Source organism: Orcinus orca, chromosome 1 (genome assembly GCF_937001465.1).
Source record: "Orcinus orca chromosome 1, mOrcOrc1.1, whole genome shotgun sequence".
Lineage (NCBI taxonomy): Eukaryota > Metazoa > Chordata > Mammalia > Artiodactyla > Delphinidae > Orcinus > Orcinus orca.
In genome coordinates this window covers 99,806,812-99,832,421 of record NC_064559.1, presented here as the reverse complement: position 1 = coordinate 99,832,421, position 25,610 = coordinate 99,806,812, and the positions used below count along the sequence as shown (strand labels likewise).

The following is a 25,610-nucleotide window of genomic DNA, read 5'->3' as shown; positions in this document are numbered from 1 at the left end:
TTCTCTCAGCTCCCTTTTCTAGAGGCAATCAAATTATAGAGACAAAATTCTAAAAAAATACACGTTTTTTTAAACACAATAGTGTACTTACTCTTCTATACCTTGGTGTTTCCAGGTATCTTGGAAATTGTTCCTGCCAGGAGTTTTTCTTATAAATCGAGTGCCTGCTCTAAGGAATTTAAAAAGAAAAGGAAATAGCACACAGAACCTCCAAGAGGGACACTGTCACAAGCTCAGCAGCCACAGACAACATCCTAACCACAACAGGGGAGGGTCTGCTGTGATAAAGTCACCAGTGCTACTATGAACATTGACATTGCAGCCTATACTAATGATAATGGCAGCTAGCCCCCAGAAATTGCAGTGCTGCTGCCTCCCAAAAAAAGCAAGATGCCACTGCTCTTACCCTTACCAGATACTTACTGGACAGGACCTGAATCTGATTGACAAGCCTGATCCTTAACTGTAAATGAGGCTGGGAAATTGGCTTCCATCTTTGGAAGGCCAAGCTCATAATCAATATGCCTTCTTCTCTTTCATGAATGTGGAATAGTAAGCTGTATGACTATACTATCATTTATGTACAAAATCCTTACTGAAGAATTGCCTCATTACTTTTGCAATTTGCTAAATATGGATTCTTAATTTTTTCCCAAATAGTCTATCATAATCAACCCTATCCAGTCCCCTTTTTTTCTTAAGATCCTTCTACTGCAGACCTGATCCTCATGCCCCAATTTTTTCTGTCTCCATGCTAAGCCTGCTGCACAGCTGGTCTCTTGGGGCTTTTCTTCATCACTCAGGTGGACTGAATTCAGAATGAAAAGTAAGAAGCAAAACTCTCTTTCTTTTCAGATGACATATTCCTGTATATAGAAAACCTTAGGAAATCTCAAAATAATCTACTAGAACTCAAAACAAGTTCAACAAGGTCACAACAATACTACAAGATTAATATACAAAAACCAATTGTATTTCTCTATACTAGCAATGAAAAATCCAAAAATGAAATTAAGAAAGTAATTTTGGGGACTTCCCTGGTGGTGCAGTGGTTGAGAATCCACCTGCCAATGCAGGGGACACGGGTTCGATCCCTGGTCCGGGAAGATCCCACATGCCACGGAGCAACTAAGCCCGTGCGCCACAACTACTGAGCCTGCGCTCTAGAGCCTACAAGCCACAACTACTGAGCCCACGCACCTAGAGCCCGTGCTCCATAACAAGAGAAGCCACTGCAATGAGAAGCAGAAGCCCGTGCACGACAGTCAAGAGTAGCCCCCGCTCGCCACAACTAGAGAAAGCCCGTGCACAGCAATGAAGACCCAACGCAGCCAAAAATAAATTAATTTTTTTAAAAAATTAAAAACTTAAAAAAAGAAAAGACATATAAGTGGCTGACAGGATAATGAAAAGATGTTCAACATCACTACTGATTAGGAGCAAATCGAAACCACAGTAAGATACCACCTCACACCCACTAGAATGGCTATAAATCAAAAAGACAATAATAAGTGTTGGGGAGGATGTGGAGAAAAAGCAACCCTCCGTGGGAATTCCCTGGCGGTCCAGTGGTTAGGACTCGGTGCTCTCACTGCCAAGGGCCTGGGTTCAATCCCTTTTCAGGGAACTAAGATCCCATAAGCTGCGGGGTGCAGGGAAAAAGAAAAGGAACCCTCAAACATTTCCAGTGGAAATATAAAATGGAAATAATTTTAGAAAACAGTTTGGCAGTTCCTAAAAATGTTAAGCACGAAGTTATCACATGACCCAGCAATTCCACCCCTAAGTATCTACCCTAAAGAAATGAAAATATGTCCACACAAAGACTTGTGTTCAGGCAGCATGAGACTATTCATAGTAACATTATTCATAATAGCTAAAAAGTAAAAATAATCCAAATATCCATCTACTTGTAAACGGATAACCAGAAATGAGCAAAATACTAATACATACTACAACATGGGAACTCAAAAACCTTACGCTAAGACTCCAAACACACAAAAATACATTTGTATGATTATATGAAACATCCAGAAATGGCAAATCTATAACGGCAAAAGTAGATCAGTGGTTGGCTGGTGTTAGAGGTAGGAACAGGGTTTACCTGTAATTCCCCAGGAAGAATCTTTTGGGGATGATGTAAATGCTTTAAAACTGAATTGTGATGACTGCACAACTCTTTATTTACAAGATCATACACTTAAGATGGATGTAAGTGACACCTCAATATCATTTACTGTATATAAATAATACCTCAATAAGGGTGTTAAAAAGAAAAAAAACTGCAGTCAGATTTCTTCCTTCCCTCTATTCTTCAACGGGTTCATACCTTCATCAGGGTCTGAGACTCTCCCAGCCTCTTCTGGTTTCCCGAGACATTCCCACACAGGCATTTCCCCAATAAAGCACATGCATGTATAATCCCACTTGGTGTTTGCTTCTGGCGTATAGTATATTATCTTCAAGAGACAAATTAAAGTTGCGAGTCAAAAAAAGATAACACTGTGCAAACACTAACCAAAAGAAAGCTGGTTCATCTATATTACTATCGAAGTAGATATTAAGGTAAAACAGCATTATTTGAGAAAAAGAGGGATAGCTTATAATGGTGGAAGTTTCAATCCATCAGGAAAATAAAACTGTAAAGTAGTATGCAGTAATAACATAGCCTAAGAAATTAAAAACTGACAAAATTACAAGGAGATAGACAATCATAGCAGGAGAGTTAATATACTTCAGTGGGAAAAGATATTTTCAACACAAGTAACTGACAAAGGGCTTGTATTCAGAATAAAGTACTTACTCCTACAAATGGTTGAGATGACCCAAAAGAAAAATGGGCAAGAGACTTGAACATGCACTTCACAAAAGTGGCTATTCTAATGGTGATAAACATAAAAAGGTGCTCTCAATCTCACTAATCAGGAAAACTAAAACCAATGATATGGACTAAAAATTTTTAATGGTGGCAAGGTTATGGAACATCACCTGCAAACACTCCTACACTGGTGGTGAAACTAAATTTAGAAAAGTTTGGTGTTATTTACCATATTCACACATTCCCATCCTTATGATCCAACAATTACACTCCTAGGTATATACACAACAGAAATGTGTGCATGTCCACATGCACAAGAATGTTAACTGTAGCACCTAATAGCCCCAAACTGGAAACAATTCCAAAGTCCATTATCAGCAGAGTAGATCATTTGAGGTATATTTCTACAATGGCATTCTGAAGCAATGAAAATGAACTATAAGTATATGCAAGAACAGGGAAGAAGTTAACAATATTGAGCAAAAGGCAGACGCAAAAGAATATGTACTCGGATTGACTTACATTATATACATAGATAGAGCGAGCCAGTCCACAGGGTTAGAAGTCAGGAAGGCTGTGAGTTTTGGACAGGAAGGAGAGGACACATGTGAGGCTTTAAGGTAGCGTCTAGTTTTCTGGCAAGGTTTTATTTTTTGCCTGAGTCGCTATTAGCCAGCAGAAGTATCCTATGAAAAAAAAAAAAGTAGCCAGCAGAAGTATGCTTGCACAACAGCTGCAAGAGCCGTCAGGAGTAGGTAGGAGAATCTTTAGTGAGCCGCACCAGGAACCCCACGGGGGATGCAGAGAACCCAGCACCAAGAACGCTCCAGCAGGGCGCTTGAGCCCTAGTGCCCACAACTTCCGGCCTGCGCCACTGCGCCCCGCCCCTCGACAACAACGACTGATAAGCAAGACTGTTCCACGCCAGGAAGAGGCGGGGTATGAAGAGCGGGGTCATTGAAGCCCAACGAATCGTTTATCCTATGGGAAAGGATGTGTTTATGGGCCAATAGGACGCCGGGACTGAGGCCCCACCCACAAGCCTGCTGAGCCAATCGGCAAGGAGCAGCGAGTGGGCAGGCTGTGGCTGTGCTACCCAGCGGAGCCGCGCAGCATGGCGGGGGGTCCCCGGGAGGTGCTCACTTTGCAGTTGGGACATTTTGCGGGTTTCGTGGGAGCGCACTGGTGGAACCAGCAGGTAAGGTCTCTGGGCGGCTGCCTCAGCTGAACCTTTCCGGATCTCCAGTCCTTGCCTCCGGCCTGTTCCTCTCGCCACCCGAGTCCAGTCCTTCCTCTGTGCCTCCCCAGGATGCTGCGCTGTGCAGGCCGACCGATGCCAAAGAACCGCCGGGAGAGCTGTGCCCCGACGTCCTGTACCGGACCGGCCGGACGTTACACGGCCAAGAGACTTACACGCCGAGACTCATACTCATGGATCTGAAGGGTTAGGTGGTGGCTGGAGTCAGCCAATTCCCAGTGTTCTCCTTCGCGTGTGGAGTCTCTAGCATCCGTTCGCGTCAAGATCCTTGACCCCGACTATACTAGGCTGAAGGACCAGAGATGAGGAGCCCCAAGGAGGGCTAACCACAGTATGCCAACACCTGAGGGGACGCAAGAAAGCAAAATTTTATTCCGTTCAAGAGCTATCTCTGGAATGGGCTACTTGTCCCTAGACACAGTGAGATGAACTGTGGCGCTCCCGTAGAACCACTGGGTGTGGTCTTTGCCCAGGTCCCAAAGCTAAGGACTAAGCTGGGAAATGAAGGATGGAATCTACATTCTCCTAGGCAAGGGTTTTTTTCAACCCATGTTTTTTTCAACCCATGTCTAATCAAGAAAGCTTGGAAGGGCCAAGTGCTGGAGTGATGATGACAGCAGGTTGTCAGGTGATCAGAGGAAGGTTAGCTGAACGACTGGAGGGACAGGGCTTTACCTAACATTGTCTGTTATTTTTGTACAGGTAGTCTGAGCTCCCTAAAACAAGAAGGTGGACTCTACAAGGACAAGCAGCTAGATGCTGCAATAGCATGGTACGTGTGATGTTTGGAAAGGAGTTGGGAAGGAGCATAGCAAGCTGGAGAACTCAGGGAAACTGACACTATGATCAATCTCCAATTTCTTTCAGGCAAGGGAAGCTCACCACACACAAAGAGGAAATCTATCCCAAGAACCCTTATCTCCAGGACCTCCTGAGTGCAGAGGTGAGGGCCTCTGCCCTGAACTTTTAAGCCCAGTGCTACAACCAGAGTGCCTCCACTGGGGCAGAGAAAAAGAGAATTTTAGCCATCTTAAATGCCCCAGAATGGTATTTTGAGGAAAAGCACTTTTTTCTCCTACTAAAGGACTGTGAGTACGTGAATGGAAAGGAAGTTGTAGGGTGTGGCCAGCAAAATCAGGGAGGATAAATCAACTTTTGCGTCTAGACGGCCTGGACCTAAATGTAGATTTTCTCATCCCGCCCAGGGAGTGCTGAATAGTGATGGTATCTGGAGGGTCAAATCCATTCCCAATGGCAAAGGTGAGACTTCTCCAGATACTGCAAAATGGGGAGTGGGGCAGAGCAGGAACATGGAGAAAGGTACGTTTCCTCTGCTTTTTCTTCAGGTCCCCCACCATTCACCACCGCTACAACTCCAAAACCAGTTATCCCCACAGAGGGCAGCATCAGAGTCTGGTCAGACTTTCTCAGAGTCCATCTCCATCCCCGGAGCATCTGTATGATTCAGAAGTACAACCATGATGGGTATGGAGGGCCCCAGAGGCTGTGAGGCAAGAAACTGGGTCCCCACTAATGTTGGATGAGGCTCTTGAGGCCATCTTCCCTGCCCTCCTCCAATACAAGAGCTCTTGGGCGGAGGGATGGAAGTGGGGGAGTCCTGTAAATCCTGGACTGTGTTTATGCATGGCAGGGAAGCAGGTCGCCTGGAGGCTTTTGGCCAAGGGGAGAGTATCCTGAAGGAACCCAAGTACCTGGAAGAGCTGGAGGACAGGCTGCACTTCTACGTGGAGGAATGCGACTACCTGCAGGTAGCTGCGTGGCATCGCGGGCACTTGGGTAGAAACTCCCCTCATCCTGCTGACTTTCGCCATTCACCTCTCTCCAGGGCTTCCAGATCCTGTGTGACCTGCACAATGGCTTCTCTGGGGTAGGCGCCAAGGCCGCAGAGTTGCTACAAGACGAGTATTCAGGGCGGGGAATAATAACCTGGGGCCTGCTCCCTGGTCCGTATTGCCTCGGGGTGAGTAGTTCTTGTGGGGAGAAACGGTCACAGGGTAAGGAGGGAGAAATGAGGATAGCCCAGTGAGAAAGTTGGTTCAAACAAACTACTCTCATTTCTTTCACCAGGAGCCCCAGAAAAACATCTACCGTCTGCTAAACACAGCTTTCGGTCTGGTGCACCTGTCTGCTCACAGCTCTCTGGTCTGCCCCTTATCCTTGGGTGGGAGCCTGGGGCTGCAACCTGAGCCACCTGTCAACTTCCCTCACCTGCAATATGATGTAAGGCTCCATGCTCTTGTTCTGACTGCAGCTAGTGACAGGGCAACACACATGCGCACGCGCACACGCTCGCCAAGTCAGCCTTTATCTGCTACTGGCTCTATTCTTGAAGCCTCAGCTTGAACTCGGCTCTGATGTGGCCTCTTAGATGACATTGTCCTATGCTTATCCAGCCCTGGGCCAAACACACCCCTGCTTTGTCCCAACGCATGCGGGCCTCTCTGCCATTACTATTCTGCCTCCACACTCTCTTTTCCACACCCAGAAGGCCAAGTGCTCTTCTCTGTATCCTCTTTACAGGCCGCTCTGCCCTTCCACTGTGGCGCCATCCTGGCTACAGCCCTGGACACAGTCACTGTTCCTTATCGCCTATGCTCCTCACCAGTTTCCATGGTTCATCTGGCTGATATGCTGAACTTCTCTGGGAAAAAGGTATTAAGCTTTGTGAGGAGATGGATCAGAGCTGAGAAAAAGCTCTATAACTTGATTTCTTCCTTATCTTTAGGTGGTCACAGCAGGAGCAACCATCCCCTTCCCCTTAGTTCCAAGCCAGTCCCTCCCTGATACGCTGATGCAGCTTGGAGAGGCCACCCCATGGACCCCACTGTCTGCATGTGGGGACCCTTCTGGAACGTGCTGCTTTGCCCAGTCCGTGGTGCTGAGGGGTCTAGACAGAGCATGCCACACCAGGTGAGGGCTGGTGGTCCTTAGGAGCCCTTGTCAGACTTTTGTTTCACATCCTTTTCTCATACCTCTGGGTGTTCTAATGGCACTGCCCTGCTCGCCTTCCCTCTGGGCCACTTAAAAGAAAACAGGGGCTTCCCTGGTGGCGCAGTGGTTGAGAGTCCGCCTGCCCATGCAGGGGACACAGGTTTATGCCCCGGTCCGGAAGGATCCCACATGCCGTGGAGCGGCTGGGCCCTTGAGCCATGGCCGCTGAGCCTGTGCGTCCGGAGCCTGTGCTCCGCAGTGGAAGAGGCCACAACAGTGAGAGGCCCACGTACCGCAAAAAAAAAAAAAAAAGAAAACAAAGGCTGTGAGCATCCCGATCAGCTGATGGCCTGAGAACCTAAGTCCTAGTTTCTCATTCATGCTGCCACAGATTAAAGGTTGTTTTGGCTTTGTTCTGGCAGTCAGCTCACCCCAGGGACACCCCTGCCCTCCCCACTCCATGCGTGCACCACCGGGGAAGAAGTCTTGGCCCAGTACTTGCAGCAGCAGCAGCCTCGAGTCAGGAGGTCAGTATAATGCTTGCCCCTGCTCTCCTCCCAGACCTGCCACCTCCCCTGACTTCTTCTCACTCAGCTGCTGTCCTCTTGCCCCACAGCTCTTCTCATCTGCTGCTGACTCCCTGTAAGGTGGTTCCTCCTTACCCCTACCTCTTCTCCTCAAGCCTGAGCCAGCAGGGTTTGGTTCTGGATGGTCCCCCAACAGGGGCAGGTATGTAGGAGGTGAAGAAAACCAAGAGGTTTTCAAGCATGGGAGAGTTTTACTATACCCCTTCCTGGATAAGGTACTTGGGAAATTCCCAGTTTAACACTCCTTTATTCACCCTATGGCTCCTGAGAGAAGTGTTCTTCCTCTGGAGTGCTGGTATACAAAGGGGAGAGGACACAAAATTTATTGAGTTTACTATATAATCAAGTCTACCAGAGGCCCAGACTTCCCTGTGTGTGCAACAGACCGAGGGTAGAACAGTGGTCCATTCAGAGGGTTCCCGTTTCCCTCCCTCCGCAGCAGTGGAGAGCATCCCAGTGCTCGGGGCCCTCTGCTCCTCTTCATCCTTGAACCGGACCCTGGGAGATTTGGCCAAAGATCTCGCCAGACTCGACCTGCGGCGCTGGGCCAGCTTCATGGACGCTGGAGTGGAACAGGATGACCTAGAGGAGACGCTGCAGGAGCTACGCAGCCTGGCCCAGTGCTACCAGAGTGGCGACAGCCTCATGGACTAAAGCTCCAAGAAAAGGAAAGAGCTAGTTTACAATAAAAACTGCTGGATGCAGGAGCTCAGTGTCTTTGGACTGGCTACACCAACATACGCATTTATCACATTTAGAAACACTGTGATCAGATCACACAACAATAAATATGTACCATCAGACAAAAAAGAAAAGAAAAAAACACACAGAAAAGGAACTGGGCTGCACTCTCCCTCAATGTTCTTTACAACGTAGATTTCTAAGGTCTTCATAAAAGACACACAGGATGGCAGGGCCATCCAACCCCCAGCCTGCCATTGTCCTTGTCCCTGGCCCCCTGCTCCGCCAGCTCCTCACACTGAGCTCAAGGGTTTTACAAGCAAAGTACAGCCAGCCTTCCCCCGATCAGGGTGCCTGTTGGATTCGATCCTGTGCAGATGACACCCTCACGCTCCCAGGGTCTCACTCATCCAGCTCTTCCTCAGACAGAAGGTCCCCGTGGTCAGACAGCTGGTCTGTATTGCTGGTACTGGTCGCATCGTCCTCATCCTCGGAGCTGGCCTCGCAGGCTGTGTGGAAAAGCTGCATGAGTTCTCGAAAACGATGGGAAACCTAGAAGGAGAGGAGGAGGCTTGCGTTCACCTTTCTGAAGTTAGTAACATTTTAACATTTACTAAGCACTATATACCAACTTGAACAGTCTTGTTTGTTCTACACAGTAAGGCGGTGAGGGCTGTGCCCTCCTTACAGATAAGGAAGCTCGGGTTAAAAGGCTAAACATTTTGCCCAAAGTCACATTCCTTCTAAAAACAAAACTAGAATGCAGTCCCTGGGGCTTCTACCTCAAAATTCAATGCCCTCTCTCTTCTAGAGCTACGACTAACCACGCTGACAAGCCAAGGTTTTCCTCAGGGCAGACCTTTACAATCACCAATCACCTCTGAGTTGGCCAACCTGTCCTCTTCCTTTCCTTGGTTCCTCTGGAGCTTGAAGCTCTAGCAGAGTTTCCCCTACTTACCTCAGTAGGGGTCTTATTTCCCAGCTGCTGGGAGATGATGCTAAAAGTCTGCGGCTGTGCTCCTTGCTCCTGGCACATGGTCAGAATCACACGGTCAGCTTCCCTGGAATCCACATAAGGCAATTAATCTAAACCAGTAACATGGGTGTGCTCCATGCACTTTCTAAACACGCTCACACATCCATCCCCACCTACCTTGTCCACAGGACAACCTTTTCCCCCGTGGAGCTGACCTTGCTGTTGTTGGCACACACTGTAGCTTCTGTGGCCTTCGTCTGTGGCTCCCCCACTGGACCCTTTCCCTGTATTCCACTGTCTTTAGCCAAACCTCCTCTAGGGGCTTTGGGAGAAGTCTCTGAGGTGTCAGTACCTAATGAAGAAGATCCATGGACAGGAGACACCCCGTCCGCTGTCACCCCAGCTCTACTGGAAGGCAGCCAGCTCTCCTGAGTATCTGGTTTCCCAGACACCTGTCTTCCCCCTAAGTCTGCGGTCCTTGAGGAAACAGGACTCGGGAAGGAAGCAGGGGGTTCAACGGTTCCAGGCAATTTCTCAGTTTCTGAAGCATTCCAGACCAGCATGGAAGCCTGTGACTCATGCCCTGGCTTATGGCCCTCGCCCTCATCCTGAAGTCTGGGGGATGCCCTGGGGCAGGAGAGAACCTCAGACCCAGCCTGGTTACTCCTAACAGCGCACAGCACAGTTCCAGTTTTGGAGGGAAGCTGAGGAGTCTCTGGTGAGCAGGGCGGTGGGCCATCGAGGAGGAGCTGATCTGTAAAAGTCACTTCTTGAGGAGACAGCAAAGTGCTCCCTGCTGCCAATCCTGTTGAGGAGGAAAATAAGGATCTAAGGGTATGGACAGTGTAACAATGCATCTAAGGACACAAATTACCACGGGGTCACTATGGCAAGCTACCATGATAAAGTTCTAAGGTCCAAGAGTGAGGTGAGGGTGGGGGCTAGGGTCACTTATATAAAGATATGAAGTCCGACTGCCAAAGCTGAGAATGGCTGAGGCTTTAGGAATGCAGACCACAGAGGATATGGAGACAAGGGGAAGGGGTTCAGGAATGGGAACACAAGAAGAAAATGCTGGAACTTCCTGGTGGCGCAGTGGTTAAGAATCCGCCCGCCAATGCAGGAGACACGGGTTCAAGCCCTGGCCCAGGAAGATCCCACATGCCACAGAGCAACTAAGCCCGTGAGCCACAGCTACTGAGCCTGCGCTCTAGAGCCCACGAGCCACAACTACTGAAGCCCGTGTGCCTAGAGCCCGTGCTCCGCAACAAGAGAAGCCACCACAATGAGAAGCCTGCGCACTGCAAGGAAGAGTAGCCCCACTCGCGTAACTAGAGAAAGCCCGTGCGCAGCAACAAAAACCCAACACAGCCAAAAATAAATAAATTTATATTTAAAAAAAAAACAAAAACGCTGGATTGTGTCGATTTGTAGCACTCTTATTTCTGCAAGAGGATTGAGGCCACAGGAAAGAAAATTAAGGCTGGACAGTAAGGATTTCCTACTGGTTTATTAGTAAAAGAGGTGGTAGTCCATCCCTGAAAAGACTAATAGGGCTTCCCTCGTGGCACAGCTGTTGAGAGTCCGCCTGCCGATGCAGGGGACACGGGTTCGTGCCCCGGTCCGGGAAGATGCCACATGCTGTGGAGCGGCTGGGCCCGTGAGCCATGGCCGCTGAGCCTGCACGTCCGGAGCAACGGGAGAGGCCACAACAGTGAGAGGCCCGCGTACCGCAAAAAAAAAAAAAAAAGAAAGAAAAGAAAAGAAAAGACTAATATTATCCAGGCTCAAAGACGTTCTTGCTTGAAGTATGTGAGAATGAGACAGAAATAAAGGGAGAAAGGCTGGGCTGGCAGCTGGCTCACTCACCTGGAACAGGCATCTCTCCCTTTCTGGTACTCCTGCCAGTCCTGCTCTGGGTTGCCTCAGTGCTTTCTCGCTCTTCTGGGGTTTCCTCCTCCATCACGTCCTTGCCCTGCCCAGCTTCCTTAGCACCAGGCACGGGACTGGCCTCTCCATGGGGGCTGCCGCCTACCAACTCATGGGGCTCCTTGCTCTTGCAGGATTTGCTGTCACAGACCTGCAGGGATGGCCTTCTGGGTCAAGGGTCTTCTGACCCCTTTTGTCTTAGGGGCCGACCAAAGGAAGAAACCTTGCCATGATGCTCAGCAAGTCAACCAACATGCATGCCTGCTCCAACAATTGTAAATGGCCCAAAAAAGAGTGCTGGATTCTACCAATCCTCTAACCAAGGACTGTATTTCTGCTGCCAACCAACCCTACTTTAGAGAACCAGCATTACCTTTAGGCTATTTTCCTCACACAGGTTTGTTTCATTAAAAAAAAAAAATCTAAGAGGGAAATATATGAACTGGTTGATTCTTCCCTATTCCAAAAGCTTCACCTACAAGATTCTCTTTAAAAAGCAAAATCCATTATACATATATTTTTAAAGATTCTATTTATTTTGCATACACACACTAATGTGTATGTGTACGGCATATTACTTATCCCCATGTAATCTTTTTAGGAATTCAATAAGGTACACATCTGTGGTAGCAAACAATACCCCAAACAGCAAGGCAACCTGGGGGTTGCCCTAGGCAGCTCCGATACCCCTTGGTACCAGTTCCCTCCTCACCTTGCTGCTGCAGTGGCTACAACTTCTCCTCTTGCTCTTCTTCATCTTGGAGTCAGGACCTCCCTCATGGCAGCAGCAGGCACAGTCCTTGGCCCCATCTGGCCACTCAGCCTCCTAGGAGACACTTGGGCTTGGTTAACTGCCAAGCATTTTTTGTACCAATAGAGGGGGCTAAGTTGTGAGCCACCTGAACAAGCCTGCCCCCTGACCCCCTTCCCCGCTTCCTTTCTCTTTCATTATACACCATCTCTTCACGTTGCCTGGGGAAATCAATGCCCAAACTCAACTAAAGCCTACTATGAATCCCTGAAACAATCTGTAAATGACCCAAACTGACATATCCCAGCTGCCCAGATGTTTCAAGAAATATTTAAGTGAAATATAATCTGAGGCAAAGTCACTGGAGAGCTCCCTCATGAGGTATGATCTACTCACTCGTCTGTCTTTGTTTCTGTCTCCCTGTTCCCTGAGCTCTCCCCTCTCCTCCAATCCCCTTGAGAGGGCTTTGTACATATGGAAGGCTCACTCAATGATACTCTCTGTTCAACAAACCCAAGACATAAATACCATTACTATCCCCACTGACAATGAAGAAACTGAAACAAAGAGAGATTAAATAAATCGCCCAAGGTCATTCAGCTACTAAGAAGCAGTTTTCCCGAAGAAAGAGTACAAGACATGTAGTAAAGGGAAATGGACTAAAAAGACTACTTCTTGAAGAGCAATAGACAGCAGTGAGTACAAGCAGACTCTGGAGCCAGACAACGCAGGCTCAGATCCTAGCACTGCCCCTGATTAAACATGAGACCCTGGCAATGGCCCCTCTCTGTAATTCCGTTTCCTCTTCTATAAAATGCAAACAAGAGCAATCTTTTCATAGGGTTATTGTGAGAGTTCAACGAGTGAATAGTCCATGTAAAATATAAGAGACACGTGATACTTTGGAACACAGCTCAGTATTAGCTGTTGTCATTATTATTAAAATGATGAATCCTGGTTCTATTTTTTCACAAGAACAGAAAGGCAGAAGACCCAATGACAAGAGAAATAGCTCTGAGCTAGAGAAACAGATCCTTCTAATGAGGCAGTCATGGGTGGGACCTCTTCAGAAGCTGCACCGTTCTTCCCATGGGCTCTGCATGTCCACAGCAGCCTGACCTTTGGTTCCTGCTCCATGACTGCCTCAGATCACAGAGGCTTTTGCACCACCCTAAGCCAGAGAACCACTCAGACAGAAAACTCAAGGCTTGATTCATGAAAGATGGATAATCCCCAACAACCTGGTGTACCTTATCATGATTTTGGACCCCAATCTCTTTTCTTCTTTTGTTCTTTGAGGCTGTGGGTATCTTGGGAGGTTCCTCTTCCTCTTCCACATCAGGCAGTGCCACTTCTTCAAAGCCATCAAACTGGGGAGGAGTTGGTGCCACTCAACACAGACTCTGGGCAGATATCCCTTCTACACATGGCCTTCCCCCTTCACAACCCTACAGCAGCCTCACAGCCTGTACCTCATACTCTTTCTCCTCAGTCCAATTGATCTCTTCAAAGTCACCCATACGGCTAGCTGCTGGGCGCAAATGGTCAAAGAAGATGGAGAACTCATCCTGTAGGTGGTCATGGCCTTTGAGGAGCTGCCACATCTGTGTCTTGAGCTGGGGAGAGTTCCAGAAGGAAAGATAAAGTCTCCAGAGCCTCTCTAGGCCACCATTCCAAATCAATCCCACATACTTCTGGGTTCTACTTTCCTAGTTAACTGGGAGACACACAGAAGCCTCTCTTTGATAGCTAAGAACTCTTAAACTTCCTCTCCCTCCTTACTTGCCTACAAAGCAGGGGTACAGGCAGACCTCATTTTAGTGTCTTTCCTTTACTACACCTCATAGATACTGTGTTTTTTTACAAACTGAAGGTTCATGACAACGCTGTGTCGAGCAAATCTATCAGCACAGGGCTTCCCTGGTGGCGCAGTGGTTGAGAGTCCGCCTGCCGATGCAGGGGACGTGGGTTCGTGCCCCAGTCTGGGAAGATCCCACATGCCGTGGAGTGGCTGGGCCCGTGAGCCATGGCTGCTGAGCCTGCGCGTCCGGAGCCTGTGCTCTGCAACGGGAGAGGCCACAACAGTGAGAGGCCCGCGTACCACAAAAAAAAAAAAAAATCTATCAGGACCATTCTTCCAACACCATTTGCTCATTTCATGTCTCAGTGTCACATTCTGGTAATTCTCACAGTATTTCAAAATTGTTCATTATTATTATATTTATTATGGCGATCTGTGATCAGTGATCTTTGACATTACTACTGTACTTGTTTGGGGGCACCATGAACCACACCCATATGAGAAGTGGAGAACTTAAAAAATAAAACGCTGTATGTGTTCTGACTACTCCATTGACCAACTGTTCCCCCATCTGTCTCCCTCTCCTTGGGACTCCCTATGCCTGAGACAATTAGGCCAATTTCAGTTGAACACTTAGGCCCTACGAAGCCTCAAATTGTTCAAGTGAAAGGTACAGTCGCACATCTCTCACTATAAATCAAAAGCTAGAAATGGGGCTTCCCTGGTGGCGCAGTGGTGGAGAGTCCGCCTGCCGATGCAGGGGACACGAGTTCGTGCTCCGGTCCGGGAAGATCCCACATGCCACGGAGCAGCTGGGCCTGTGAGCCATGGCCGCTGAGCCTGCGCGTCCGGAGCCTGTCCTCCGCGGCGGGAAAGGCCACAACAGTGAGAGGCCCGCGTACCGCAAGAAAAAGCTAGAAATGATTAAGCTTACTGAGGAAGGCATGTCTAAAGTCAAGACAGGCCAAAAGCTAGGCCTCTTGTGCCAAACAGTTAGCCAAGCTTTGAAAGCAAAGGAAAAGTTTGTGAATGAAATTAAATAGTGCTACTCCAGTGAACACACAACTGATAAGAAACTAAAGCAACCTTATTGCTGATATGGAGAAAGTTTTTGTAGTCTAAGATCAAACCAGAATATCAAACCAGTGACAACATTCCCTTAAGTCAAAGCCTAATCCAGAGCAAGGCCCTCTCTTCAGTTCTATGAAGGCTGAGAGAGGTGAGGAAACTGCAGAATAAAATTCTGAAGCTAGAAGAGGTGGTTCATAAAGTTTAAGGAAAGAAGCCATCTCTACAACATAAAAGTGCAAGATGAAGAAGCAAGCGCTGATGTAGAAGCTACAAGTTATCCAGAAGATCTAAGATAATTAATGAAGGTAGCTACACTAAACAACAGATTTTCAGTGTACAAAAAAGCCTTTTATTGGAAGATGCCATCTAGGACTTTCATAGCTAGAGAGGAGAAGTCAATGCCTGGCTTCAAAGCTTCAAAGAACAGGCTGACTCTCTCTTGTCAGGGGCTAATGCAGCCACTGACTTTAAGTTGAAGCCAGTGCTCATTTACCATTCCAAAAATCCTAGGGTCCTTCCGCATTATGCTAAATCTACTCTGCCTCTGCTCTTTTAAATGGAACAACAGGGACTTCCCTGGTAGCGCAGTGGTTAAGAATCCGCCTGCCAATGCAGGGGACACGGGTTTGATCCCTGTTCTGGGAAGATCCCACATGCCGCGGAGCAACTAAGCCCATGTGCCACAACTACTGAGCCTGCGCTTTAGAGCCCATGAGCCACAACTACTGAGCCCTCGTGCCACAACTACTGAAGCACATGTGCCTAGAGCCCGTACTCTGCAACAAGACACTGTGATGAGAAGCCCGCGCACCACAACGAATAGTAGCCCCCGCTCGCCGCAACTAGAGAACACCTGCGCACAGCAATGAAGACCAAACGCAGCCAAAATTTTTTTTAAATTATTAAATAAATAAATGGAACAACAAAGCCTGGATGAAAGCACATCTGTTGACAACATGGTTTACTGAACATTTTAAGCTCACTGTTGAAACCTATTGCTCGGGAAAGAGTCCTTTCAAAATACGACTGCTCAGTGACAATGCACCTGGTCACCCAAGAGCTCTGATGGAGATGTACAAAGAGATTAATGTTGTTTTCATGCCCACTAGCATAACATCCATTCTGCAGCCCATGGATCAAGGAGTAATTTTGACTTTCAAGTCTTAGTACTTTAGAAATACATTTCATAAGGCTACAGCTGCCACAGATAGTGATTCCTCTGATGGATCTGGGCAAAGGAAATTGAAAAGCTTCTGGAAAAGATTCACCATTCCAGATGCCATTAAGAACATTCGTGGTTCATGGGAAGAGGTAAAAATAGTCAACATTAACAGGCGTTTGGAAGATGTTGGTTTCAACTCTCACAGATGACTTTGAGGGGTTCAAGACTTTAGTGGAGGAAGTAACTGCAGATGTGGTAGAAACAGCAAGAGAACTAGAAATAGAAGTAGAGCCTGAAGATGGGATTAAATTGCTGCAATCCCATGACAAAACCTGAACAGATAAGGAGTTACTTCTTGCAGATGAACAAAGAAAGTGGTTTCCTGAAATGGAATCTACTCCTGGTGAAGATGTTGTGAAGATTGTTGACATGGCAACAAAGGATTTAGAATATTACATAATAATACTACATAATATTACATAAACTTAGTTGATAAGGCAGTGGCAAGGTTTGAGAAGACTGACTCCAATTTTGAAAGAAGTTCTACTGTAAGTAAAATGCTATCAAACAGCATTGCAGGCTATAGAGAAATCATTCATTAAAGGAAGGGCCAATCGATGGAGCAAACTTCCTTGTTGTTTGAAACTGCCATATCCACTCCAGCCTTCAGCAACCACCACCTTGATCAGTCAGCACCATCGACACTGAGGCAAGACCCTCCGGCAGCAAGAAGATTACAACTTGCTAAAGACTCAGATGATGATTAGCATTTTTTTAATTAATTAATTTATTTTTGGCTGCGCTGGGTCTTGGTTGCTGTGTGCAGCCTTTCTCTAGTTGCAGCGAGTGGGGCCTACTCTTCGTTGCAGAGCACGGGCTTCTCATTGCAGTGGCTTCTCTTGTTGTGGAGCATGGGCTCTAGGTGTGCGGGCTTCAGTAGTTGTGGCACGCAGGCTCAGCAGTTGTGGCTCGCAGGCTTAGTTGCTCCGCGGTATGTGGGATCTTCCCAGACCAGGGCTCGAACCCATGTCCCCTGCATTGGCAGGCCGATTCTTAACCACTGCGCCACCAGGGAAGCCCAGCATTTTTTTTTAATTGAAGTACAGTTGATTTACAGATGGTGAGCATTTTTTACTTAACGTGTAAATTTTTTAGAGCATAATGCTATTGCATACTTAATAGGCTAAGGTATAGTGAGTCTATAGTGAGGTATAGAGTTAAACATAACTCTTACATGCACTGTGTAACCAAAAACTTCGTGTGACTCACTTTATTGCAATATTCTCTATAACAATATTCTCTATATAATAACTCTATTGCGGTGGTCTGGGACTGAACCTGCAATATCTCCAAGGTATGCCTGTATATTTTTTTATCGAAGTATAGATGATTTACAATGTTGTGTTAGTTTCAGGTGTATAGCACAGTGATTCAGTTTACACACACACACATTCTTTTTCAAATTCTTTTCTCTTAGAGGTTATTACAAAATATTAAGTATAGTTCCCTGGGCTATACAGTAGGTCCTTGTTGGTTATCTATTTTATACAGTGTGTATATGTTAATCCCAAACTCTTAATTTATCCCTCCCCCGCCCCCTTTTCCCCTTTAGTAACCATAAGTTTGTTTTCTATGTCTGTGGATCTATTTCTGTTTTGTAAATAAGTTCATTTGTACCTTTTTTTCTTTAAGATTCCACATATAAGCGGCATCACATGATATTTGTCTTCGTCTGTCTGGCTTACTTCACTTACTATGACAATCTCTAGGTCCATCCATGTTGCTGGAAATGGCATTATTTCATTCTTTCTTATGGCTGAGTAATATTCCATTGTATATATATACTACATCTTCTTTATCCATTCCTCTGTCCATGGACATTTAGGTTGCTTCCATGTCTTGGCTAGGTATGCCTGTATTATTAACAGGTTTGATTCCCAGTGACACCACTCTCTATCCCTGCCTTACTGATGTCCAGCTCAGGCACTAACTCAAGGCAGAGCAAGGAAGCAGCCCAATCCTCTCGATACCCGCCACGCAGACCATCACTTCCTTCCTCGAACTTCCCTTCCAGGGCACTTACGGCACCCCTAAGCCTGTGAGGAGCAGTCAGGCTTTGGTTTCAGGTGACAACCACCCCACCCCAGTGCTTTATGCTTTAGGTAAGCCTAAAAATTCCTTGCTTTCTTCATCCCCTCCACGAAGTCCACAGCTCAGAAGAAAGAGGATATGGAATAGGTTAGGGAAGGGAGAATGAAGGGCCTAAAGCCCAGGTGACAATGGAAAGGAAGTAGGACGGGAAAGAATACCTCAGTGATCTCCTGGGGCAAGCAGTCTGCACAGCTCTGGAGGACCTTGATAATCTTTTGGTGGTGTGAGGGGTTCTCTGCAAAGCAAATTTCCAGCTGCCGAAGAAACTTGCGACTCTTCTCGAAAGCCTGCTGCTCCTCAAACTACAAGAGTGGAAAGAGGGCAAAAGAGGAGTCATCTATACAGTGTGCACAGGACTTGAGGGTTCTAAGCATAAGAAGCAAGAAAAATATGCTAGGGGCATGGGGAATAACAAGGCTCTGGTTTACAACTGTGAGATCATTTTTTTTTTCCTTTTGGCCGTGCTGCGCAACTTGTGGGATCTTAGTTCCCCAATGAGGGACTGAACCCGGGCCCTGGCGGTGAAAGTGCCGAATCCTAACCACTGGACCACCAGGGAATTCCCTGTGAGATCTTTGTTTTTTTAAAGACTCTAGCATCTATCCACCTTGGGTCACTGGGGTCTACCAACCCAAGAAAACTAAGATGTAAATGAAAGATTTAAGAGTTATACATCTCAAGCTGCTTACTGTTTCATGGATTGTGAGATCAGACACATTTCACGGTTTACAAAGAACTTTCACATATATACTCATTTGATCCGCATAATAATACAGGAAGGGAAGATTATGTATAATCATACCATTACCATTTAACTGCTTTAAGACTCTCAAAATAATCTCATTATATCCTTTATTCCTGTGTTTATCCATCTTGACAGACACCCAGAACTAGTGGGATATTCCTCATGTTCAGACACTTATTCTCCAACATTTCAAATGTCACTTTACCACACAGGCCTTCCCAGACCACCGTGTATAAAACTGCAACATTCTCACTATAAAGCATTATATATATTTTACTGTTTATATATACACTATCATTTTTATTATATATATATATATATATTTACAATATATATGTCTTACTGTTTATCACCTAACTTTCCCCATGAGAACATAAGCTCCATGAGAACATAAGCTCCATGAGGGCAAGGATTTTAGTCTTTTATAATTACTATATCCCTAGTACCTAGAACTTTGCCTGACAAATAGTAGGTACTCAATAAATATTTGTTGAATGAATGCCTGTTTCACAACAGTGAGAAGCAAAGGGCATATGATTTACCTAAGGTCTCCACTGGAAACAAAGGAAAACCCCCCTCATTTTACATGTAAAGAAAATGAGAGAACAGAAGTTGGGAAGATCATCCCTTGAAAAGAAGGAGGCTCTCATGACCTTGGGCTAGGGGAAGGCTATCTGACTGGAAGCAGTCAGGAGACTGGAACAGTGCTGATCAACACTATTCAATCCCAGTCTTGCTCTGACCCAAGAATCCTCGTGTGCTGTCTTTGCCCCTCTACTTACTAATCCACAGGCCAGGGCTTGCTCAGGCAATAGGAAAGCAGCAAAGTCCTTCAAGAGCTGAGGCCAGTCCTGGAGCAGGATTTGCAGGCTCTTGTAGAGATCCACAGCTGTCTGCCTCTGAGTATTTGACTCAAATTCATAGATGACCTGAAGGAAGTCCTCATATTTGCCAGGGATATGCTGCAGGGCTTCTCGGACCTATACAGGAGGACTTTCAAGCATCAATACCCTTCCTTTGGGCCCCAACAAGAAACAATGGGACAGAGGGAGGAGGAGGGTTACTGTTAGAGAGCTCTGGAATTATCCTTCAGAGGCTACTCCTCTGACAGGTCCTAAGATCTGTTAATGGAAGACACAGGGCCATGAGCTAGGCACAGCTCTTTTTCTGGCAGTGGGGGATGGAAAAATCTTCATTTTCTAGAGACCAGAGCCCTACCCACAATACCAGGTAAGCTTTTCTCTAGCTCACAACCCTAACCTCTCCTTCCTGGTTTCAGCTCGATACTGAGATATATAAGGAGTACTTGGTATGTATATTTCAGCACGGCACCATCTGAGGGTAAATAACACATAAATTAGGAATGTTAGTAAAATATTAGGAGACAAGAAAAACCATGACTATCACTGCTAGTACTCCACTTTGCCGGGGGTATAAAGGAACCAGGTGGTTACCAAAAGAATGAGATAGGGACCACTGCCACCAACAGGTTGGTTCATGACTCTAAAGATCACTGAGGCCCATTTTCTGGCCAGTGAACCAAATGTCTTTCTTTTCAAGACAAGGGCTCAGTAAAGGTCCTCATTAGCCTATCCCCTCACTGATGATGGTAGAAGTCACCTTTCCCCCATTTCTGGGCAAGAGACGGGTAATATGCTAAGGCAGTAATAATAAATCTGCTTAGGACTGAAGTCGGTGTCCTTGTAGTTCTCTCACACAGTTCTTTTGGTAATTCCAGGAAAACAAAGGCAGAGGCATAGAAGGCTGTTGTGCAGCCTGAAAAGCATACTTCATTTTAAAAACACCTCCCCTGAAATAGAAGCAGTCTCAATGAAACCAACTGGCAGGAACAGGAAGCAGCGTTTGCCTACCCTGGTCAGATAAGCCTGAGCAAAGGCCAAATCCTTCTGCTCCCTGAGTGGATCACGCTCGAGGATGTCCTCATCATACAGCAACAGCAGCTTGGAGGTGTCCTTGCTGGCCCGGGCCCGACTGCCCCGCTTGTTGCGAACTCGATGATTGCTCCGGCCCTTTCCAGCAGCTTTGATGTTCTCTCCTTAGAGTACATGTGAAAACAACTGTCTGTCCCTGCAACCTCTACTCTCCCCATCCCACCGCCCCACCCAAATCCTATATTATGTAGTAACTTGGGAGAAAAGCTGTTGGAAAAATGTTATGAGAGGCACGTCTGTCCCCGTCAAGTCAGGCCTATGCAGAGTCGGCAGCATAACTGCATTAACTAGCATGATAATGAGATACCCAGCTACTGCATACTGAAAATGGAAGTCTAAAAAGAGTGAGTATGGTCTGATGTTGGGCTCTCAAGAGACTATGTCTTGGTGAGGAATAAGCAGTGCTTTCTGAAATGAACATAACTCTTGGCCTCATGCATGACAGATGAATTAAGAACCAGAATAAAAACTTGCATGAACTGAGTACAAATCTAGCAGCTGATGAAAGTCAAATTTAAATTTTCTGAGCGTCTCTTCTCTGCAATGGCACCAGGTTAAACATCTGTCTGGGGGAAGGGTGACTGGCAGGGGGGATCCAGAGGATTTCCTCTGGAAACTAGCACCTGTTTTATAAGCTAGCCATTCTGCACATGTCCCTGAGACAATGAGGCCACCTGAGACCCGCCCCCATTCAGGCCTGTCCAACTCACCTGGTGGGGACTTGCTGGTCTCCACTTCTGGAGCAGTCTTGGGGGAGGCAAAGGTGGTAGGAGGCTTCTCAGCAGGGTCTCCAATGGCTTCGTCTGTCATTTCATCCTCTTTCTGCAGGCTTTCCATTCCTTCTGCTTCTTCTTCCTCTTCTTCCTCAGGTTCAGAGTTCTCTTCCTGGGAGTTCTCTTCCTCAGACTCACCCTCCTGACTCATGCGCCTTTCAGATGCAAGCCAAGTCAGTTTCTCCATTGTTTCCTGCAAAACACCCCAAAGAGTGTTCAAGAGAGCTATCTACAGTGGCTGACCAAGTGCTGACTGTACAGACTTTTTCAGGAGAAAACTGAGGTTAATTAACTGATTGGGGGGTGGGAAGCAGATTTTTTTTGGGGGGGTGTTGGGGTTTTTTTTTTTTTTTTGCTTTTTTTTTCTGGCCACACTGCGCAGCTTGCGGGATCTTAGTTCCCCAACCAGGGATCGAACCCAGGCCCCAGCAGTGAAAGTGCCAAATCCTAACCCCTGGACCACCAGGGGATTCCCAAGCAGTTGTGTTTTGAACGGTCGAGCCTGAAGATAGTTCTCTTTTGCCAGGGTCCATACTTATGATTTTCTGGGGGGGTCATTTAAATTGTGCTCAAGTGATTCAATTTAATGTTTAAATGAGTTTAAGTCAAATGTAATAAGTAACATTTCACTCTTTCCCTCTCCTCTCACCTCAAGCCCCAAATTATGTCCCGTGATGCCTTAAAAAGTCAAAAATGACTTTAGGACTATCTACAGTGCAAAAGGCAAGCAGGCAGCCTATCAGCGCATTAAACCTATTACAGAGTCCACAAAATACTGCAGAACAGCCCCCAACTCTCACCTGGAGTTCCGGGACAGAGAGCACAGATTCCTCAGAAGCTGATGACATCTCATCTTCCTCATCCTGGGTAAGGTCATCAAAGTCCTCTTCTTCCTCTTCCTCTGGCCCATCCTTCTCTCCTCCAGTTTCTGGCCCAGCTGGGGTCCCCACTGACTGACCATCAACACTGCATAAGTCTTCGGGCTTCCCTGAGGGGCTGCTAAGCACCATTTCAGGGTCAGTGGAGGTTGAAGCATTCCTTGGGGACCCCTTGCTCACATCTCCTGAGTTTCCTTCATCAGCAGGCTCTTGAGAAGCTGAAGGGGTTTTAGCTGGTTGACTCCTCTCCTCCTCCTGTTGTAGGACCGTCTGTTTCTTCACCTCTCTAGGCCCGCTTGACTCCTCACTTGTGAAGCCAGTGTCCAATTCCACAGCATGTTCTTCTTTGATTTCATCACAGCTGTCCTGCTCTGGGGATCCACCAGAGATGTCCTCCCCGGGGTCCTTAGGTTCCATCTTAATGATTTCCTCTAAATCCTCAGGGGAAGTGTTTAGAGATTCTTGGAAGCCCTGAGGCAGTGGTTCTGCAGCCTGCCTCCCCTCCTCTGTTTTCACAAGAGTCCAGCCATAGGCATTGCCCTCTGACAACTGTTCCTGGCACACCCTGTCTGCTGGTGGAGGCCCTGGGCTGTGCTCCTCTTTGGGGAAGACAGCAGCACAGAGAGGAGATAGTTCCTGAGGTTCTAATTTGGGTTCTAGGCCTTGAAAGGCATTTTTCCCCTCAGCCAAAGGACAACCTATGTCCACACTCACTTGGGCTTTATCTTCAGGGGCAGATGGTACAGAAAGATTCACAGAATTGCCAGAAACAATTAAGGGTGGGATGGAGGAGGCCACAAGGGGCTGGTTCAACGGACAGGGGAAGGAAGTAGGGTTAACCAAGAGGGTGGTGATGGGAATGGTCTGAGGACTCTGCGCCACGGTTGCACTGACAGGCTGGATCATGTTGCAGCCACTGCCAAGGCTCACAACCTTCACGGTGGTGGCAGGAACAGTAAAGATAACAGGCGCAGGGTGGATGAGGGGGGCAGGCTTCAGACAGAGAGAGGCCTTGGCCCCCCTTCTCTTTGAGGCTCTCCGTTTCACACATGGCTTTCGAAACTTAGAAGGAGAAAGTGAGGGCAGCATTACCTTGGGCACAGGGGCAGAGGAGAGCAGGGTCTGGGGCTCAGGCTGAGGGAAGCTGGTCCTGGCCTCAGGGGGCGTAGTAGGCAGCGCTGCTGGAGACTCAAAACTATCACCCCCAGGGACCCCCAGTGGAGGGCCGCCTGGCACTGTCTGTAAGACAGTGGCCGGCTGGATCACGTGAGGAAGCGGGACCACCATTTTGCTCGGAGGGGCTTCTGACTGAGTTGACCTAGCTGCTGTTTTCCCAGAACTGGAGCTAGGCTGGAGAGAGGGGCTGGGTCTGATGAGGAGGGGCTTCAGGACTGATGACCGCTTCTGTCTCCAGGCCTTCCTAGAAAAACGGTTGGCAACTGGCTTCAGCTTCAGGACTACACCCTTAGGCAGTAGCAATGGGTACCGAGTTTCGCTCCCCAGTTCCGAGCTGCCTTTTCCTAGGCCTGGGTCTGAGTTGATCTCAGTGGTTCCGGTCACATTTCCTACCTCTCTGGCATCATCAGCTATGCGCTGCAGTTCCTCCTGGATGGACGGCAGACTGGCCTATTGGGAACAAGAACACTCGGATCTAGCACATGCCAGAATTTGGTAAAAATAATTGGGCTTTCTGGCCCAGAGATAAACCCACGTACATATGGTCACCTTATCTTTGACAAAGGAGGCAAGAATATACAATGGAGAAAAGACAGCCTCTTCAATACATGGTGCTGGGAAAACTGGACAGCTATATGTAGAAGAATGAAATTAGAACACTCCCTAACACCATACACAAAAATAAACTCAAGATGGATCAAAGACTTAAATGAAAGGCCAGACACTATAAAACTTAGAGGAAAACATAGGCAGAACACTCTGTGACATAAATCACAGCAAGATTCTTTTTGACCCACATCCTAGAAAAATGGAAATAAAAACAAAAATAAACAAATGGGACCTAATGAAACTTAAAGGCTTTTGCACAGCAAAGGAAACCATAAACAAGACCAAAAGACAACCCTCAGAATGGGAGAAAATATTGGCAAACGAAGCAACCGACAAAGGATTAATCTCCAAAATATACAAGCAGCTCATGCAGCTCAATATCAAAAAAACGAACAACCCAGTCCAAAAATGGGCAGAAGACCTAAACAGACATTTCTCCAAAGAAGACATACAGATGGCCAACAAACACATGAAAGGATGCTCAACATCACTAATTATTAGAGAAATGCAAATCAAAACTACAATGAGGTATCACCTCACACCGGTCAGAACAGCCAGCATCAAAAAATCTACAAACAATAAATGCTGGAAAGGGTGTAGAGAAAAGGGAACCCTCCTGCACTGCTGGTGGGAATGTAAACTGATACAGCCACTATGGAGAACGGTATGGAGGTTCCTTAAAAAACTAAAAAGAGAACTACGATATGACCCAGCAATCCCATTACTGGGCATATACCCTGAGAAAACCGTAATTCAAAAAGATACATGTACCACAATGTTCACTGCAGCACTATTTACAATAGCCAGGACATGGAAGCAAGCTAAATGTCCATCAACAGATGAATGGATAAAGAAGATGTGGCACATGTATACACTGGACTGTTACTCAGCCATAAAAAGGAACGAAACTGAGTTATTTGTAATGAGGTGGATGGACCTAGAGTCTGTCATACAGAGTAAAGTAAGTCAGAAAAAGAAAAACAAATACCGTATGCTAATGCACATATATGGAATCTAAAAAACGGTAATGATGAACCTAGTGGCAGGGCAGAAATAAAGACGCAGACATAGAGAACAGACTTGAGGACACAGGGCAGGAAGGGGAATCTGGGACAAAGTGAGAGAGTAGCGCTGACATATATACACTACCAAATGTAAAATGGATGGCTAGGGGGAAGCTGCTGCATAGCACAGGGAGATCAGCTCAATGCTTTGTGATGACCTAGAGGGGTGGGAGAGGGAAGGTGGGAGGGAAGCTCAAGAGGGAGGGGATATGGGGATATATGTATACATACAGCTGATTCACTTTGTTGTACAGCAGAAACTAACACACCATTGTA

The 25,610-nt window shown here is 46.8% G+C and overlaps 2 protein-coding genes across 14 annotated transcripts in view; one reads left to right on the top strand and one right to left on the bottom strand.

Annotated features, from left to right (window-relative positions):
- Positions 1-3,856: 3,856 nt before the first annotated feature.
- MSTO1 (misato mitochondrial distribution and morphology regulator 1) lies at positions 3,857-8,322 on the top strand. Of its 3 annotated transcripts, none has more exons than XM_049701702.1 (14): positions 3,857-4,016; positions 4,127-4,262; positions 4,779-4,848; positions 4,944-5,019; positions 5,282-5,336; positions 5,423-5,561; positions 5,728-5,845; positions 5,923-6,057; positions 6,165-6,317; positions 6,618-6,749; positions 6,823-7,007; positions 7,451-7,555; positions 7,645-7,757; positions 8,030-8,198. In XM_049701702.1, the coding sequence occupies exons 1-14, from the start codon at positions 3,933-3,935 to the stop codon at positions 8,194-8,196; spliced, it is 1,668 nt and encodes a 555-aa protein (XP_049557659.1). In that variant the 5' UTR covers positions 3,857-3,932; the 3' UTR covers positions 8,197-8,198. The 3 variants fall into 3 exon arrangements, with proteins under 3 accessions (XP_049557659.1, XP_033270527.1, XP_033270526.1); XM_033414636.2 differs by having other exon boundaries at positions 3,867-4,016; positions 8,058-8,322; XM_033414635.2 differs by having other exon boundaries at positions 3,867-4,016; positions 8,055-8,322.
- A 2-nt stretch (positions 8,323-8,324) lies between these two features.
- GON4L (gon-4 like) overlaps positions 8,325-25,610 on the bottom strand; it is an 87,988-nt gene continuing 70,702 nt past the window's right edge. For 5 of the 11 annotated variants that reach the window (XM_004284589.4, XM_033414625.2, XM_033414627.2 and 2 more), the window contains 12 exons: positions 22,408-24,111; positions 21,545-21,800; positions 20,754-20,938; positions 19,665-19,862; positions 18,296-18,439; positions 13,425-13,568; positions 13,203-13,322; positions 11,914-12,027; positions 11,142-11,352; positions 9,450-10,077; positions 9,255-9,357; positions 8,325-8,848 (listed from right to left, as the gene is read on the bottom strand). In XM_004284589.4, coding sequence (XP_004284637.1) covers positions 8,699-8,848; positions 9,255-9,357; positions 9,450-10,077; positions 11,142-11,352; positions 11,914-12,027; positions 13,203-13,322; positions 13,425-13,568; positions 18,296-18,439; positions 19,665-19,862; positions 20,754-20,938; positions 21,545-21,800; positions 22,408-24,111 — 3,957 coding nt within the window. In that variant the 3' untranslated portion in view covers positions 8,325-8,698. Of the gene's footprint in view, positions 9,358-9,449; positions 10,078-11,141; positions 11,353-11,913; positions 12,028-13,202; positions 13,323-13,424; positions 13,569-18,295; positions 18,440-19,664; positions 19,863-20,753; positions 20,939-21,544; positions 21,801-22,407; positions 24,112-25,610 lie in introns of all 11 variants that reach the window. The other 6 variants (XM_033414630.2, XM_033414631.2, XM_033414626.2 and 3 more) reach the window with 5 other exon arrangements.

Excerpts from the sequence above, each read along its gene's own strand:
- MSTO1 (XM_033414635.2), top strand. The coding sequence starts at position 3,933 with ATGGCGGGGGGTCCCCGGGAGGTGCTCACTTTGCAGTTGGGACATTTT. Across the intron at positions 5,846-5,922 it reads AGGAATGCGACTACCTGCAG|GGCTTCCAGATCCTGTGTGA; the intron begins GTAGCTGCGTGG and ends ACCTCTCTCCAG. Across the intron at positions 6,058-6,164 it reads CTGGTCCGTATTGCCTCGGG|GAGCCCCAGAAAAACATCTA; the intron begins GTGAGTAGTTCT and ends TTCTTTCACCAG.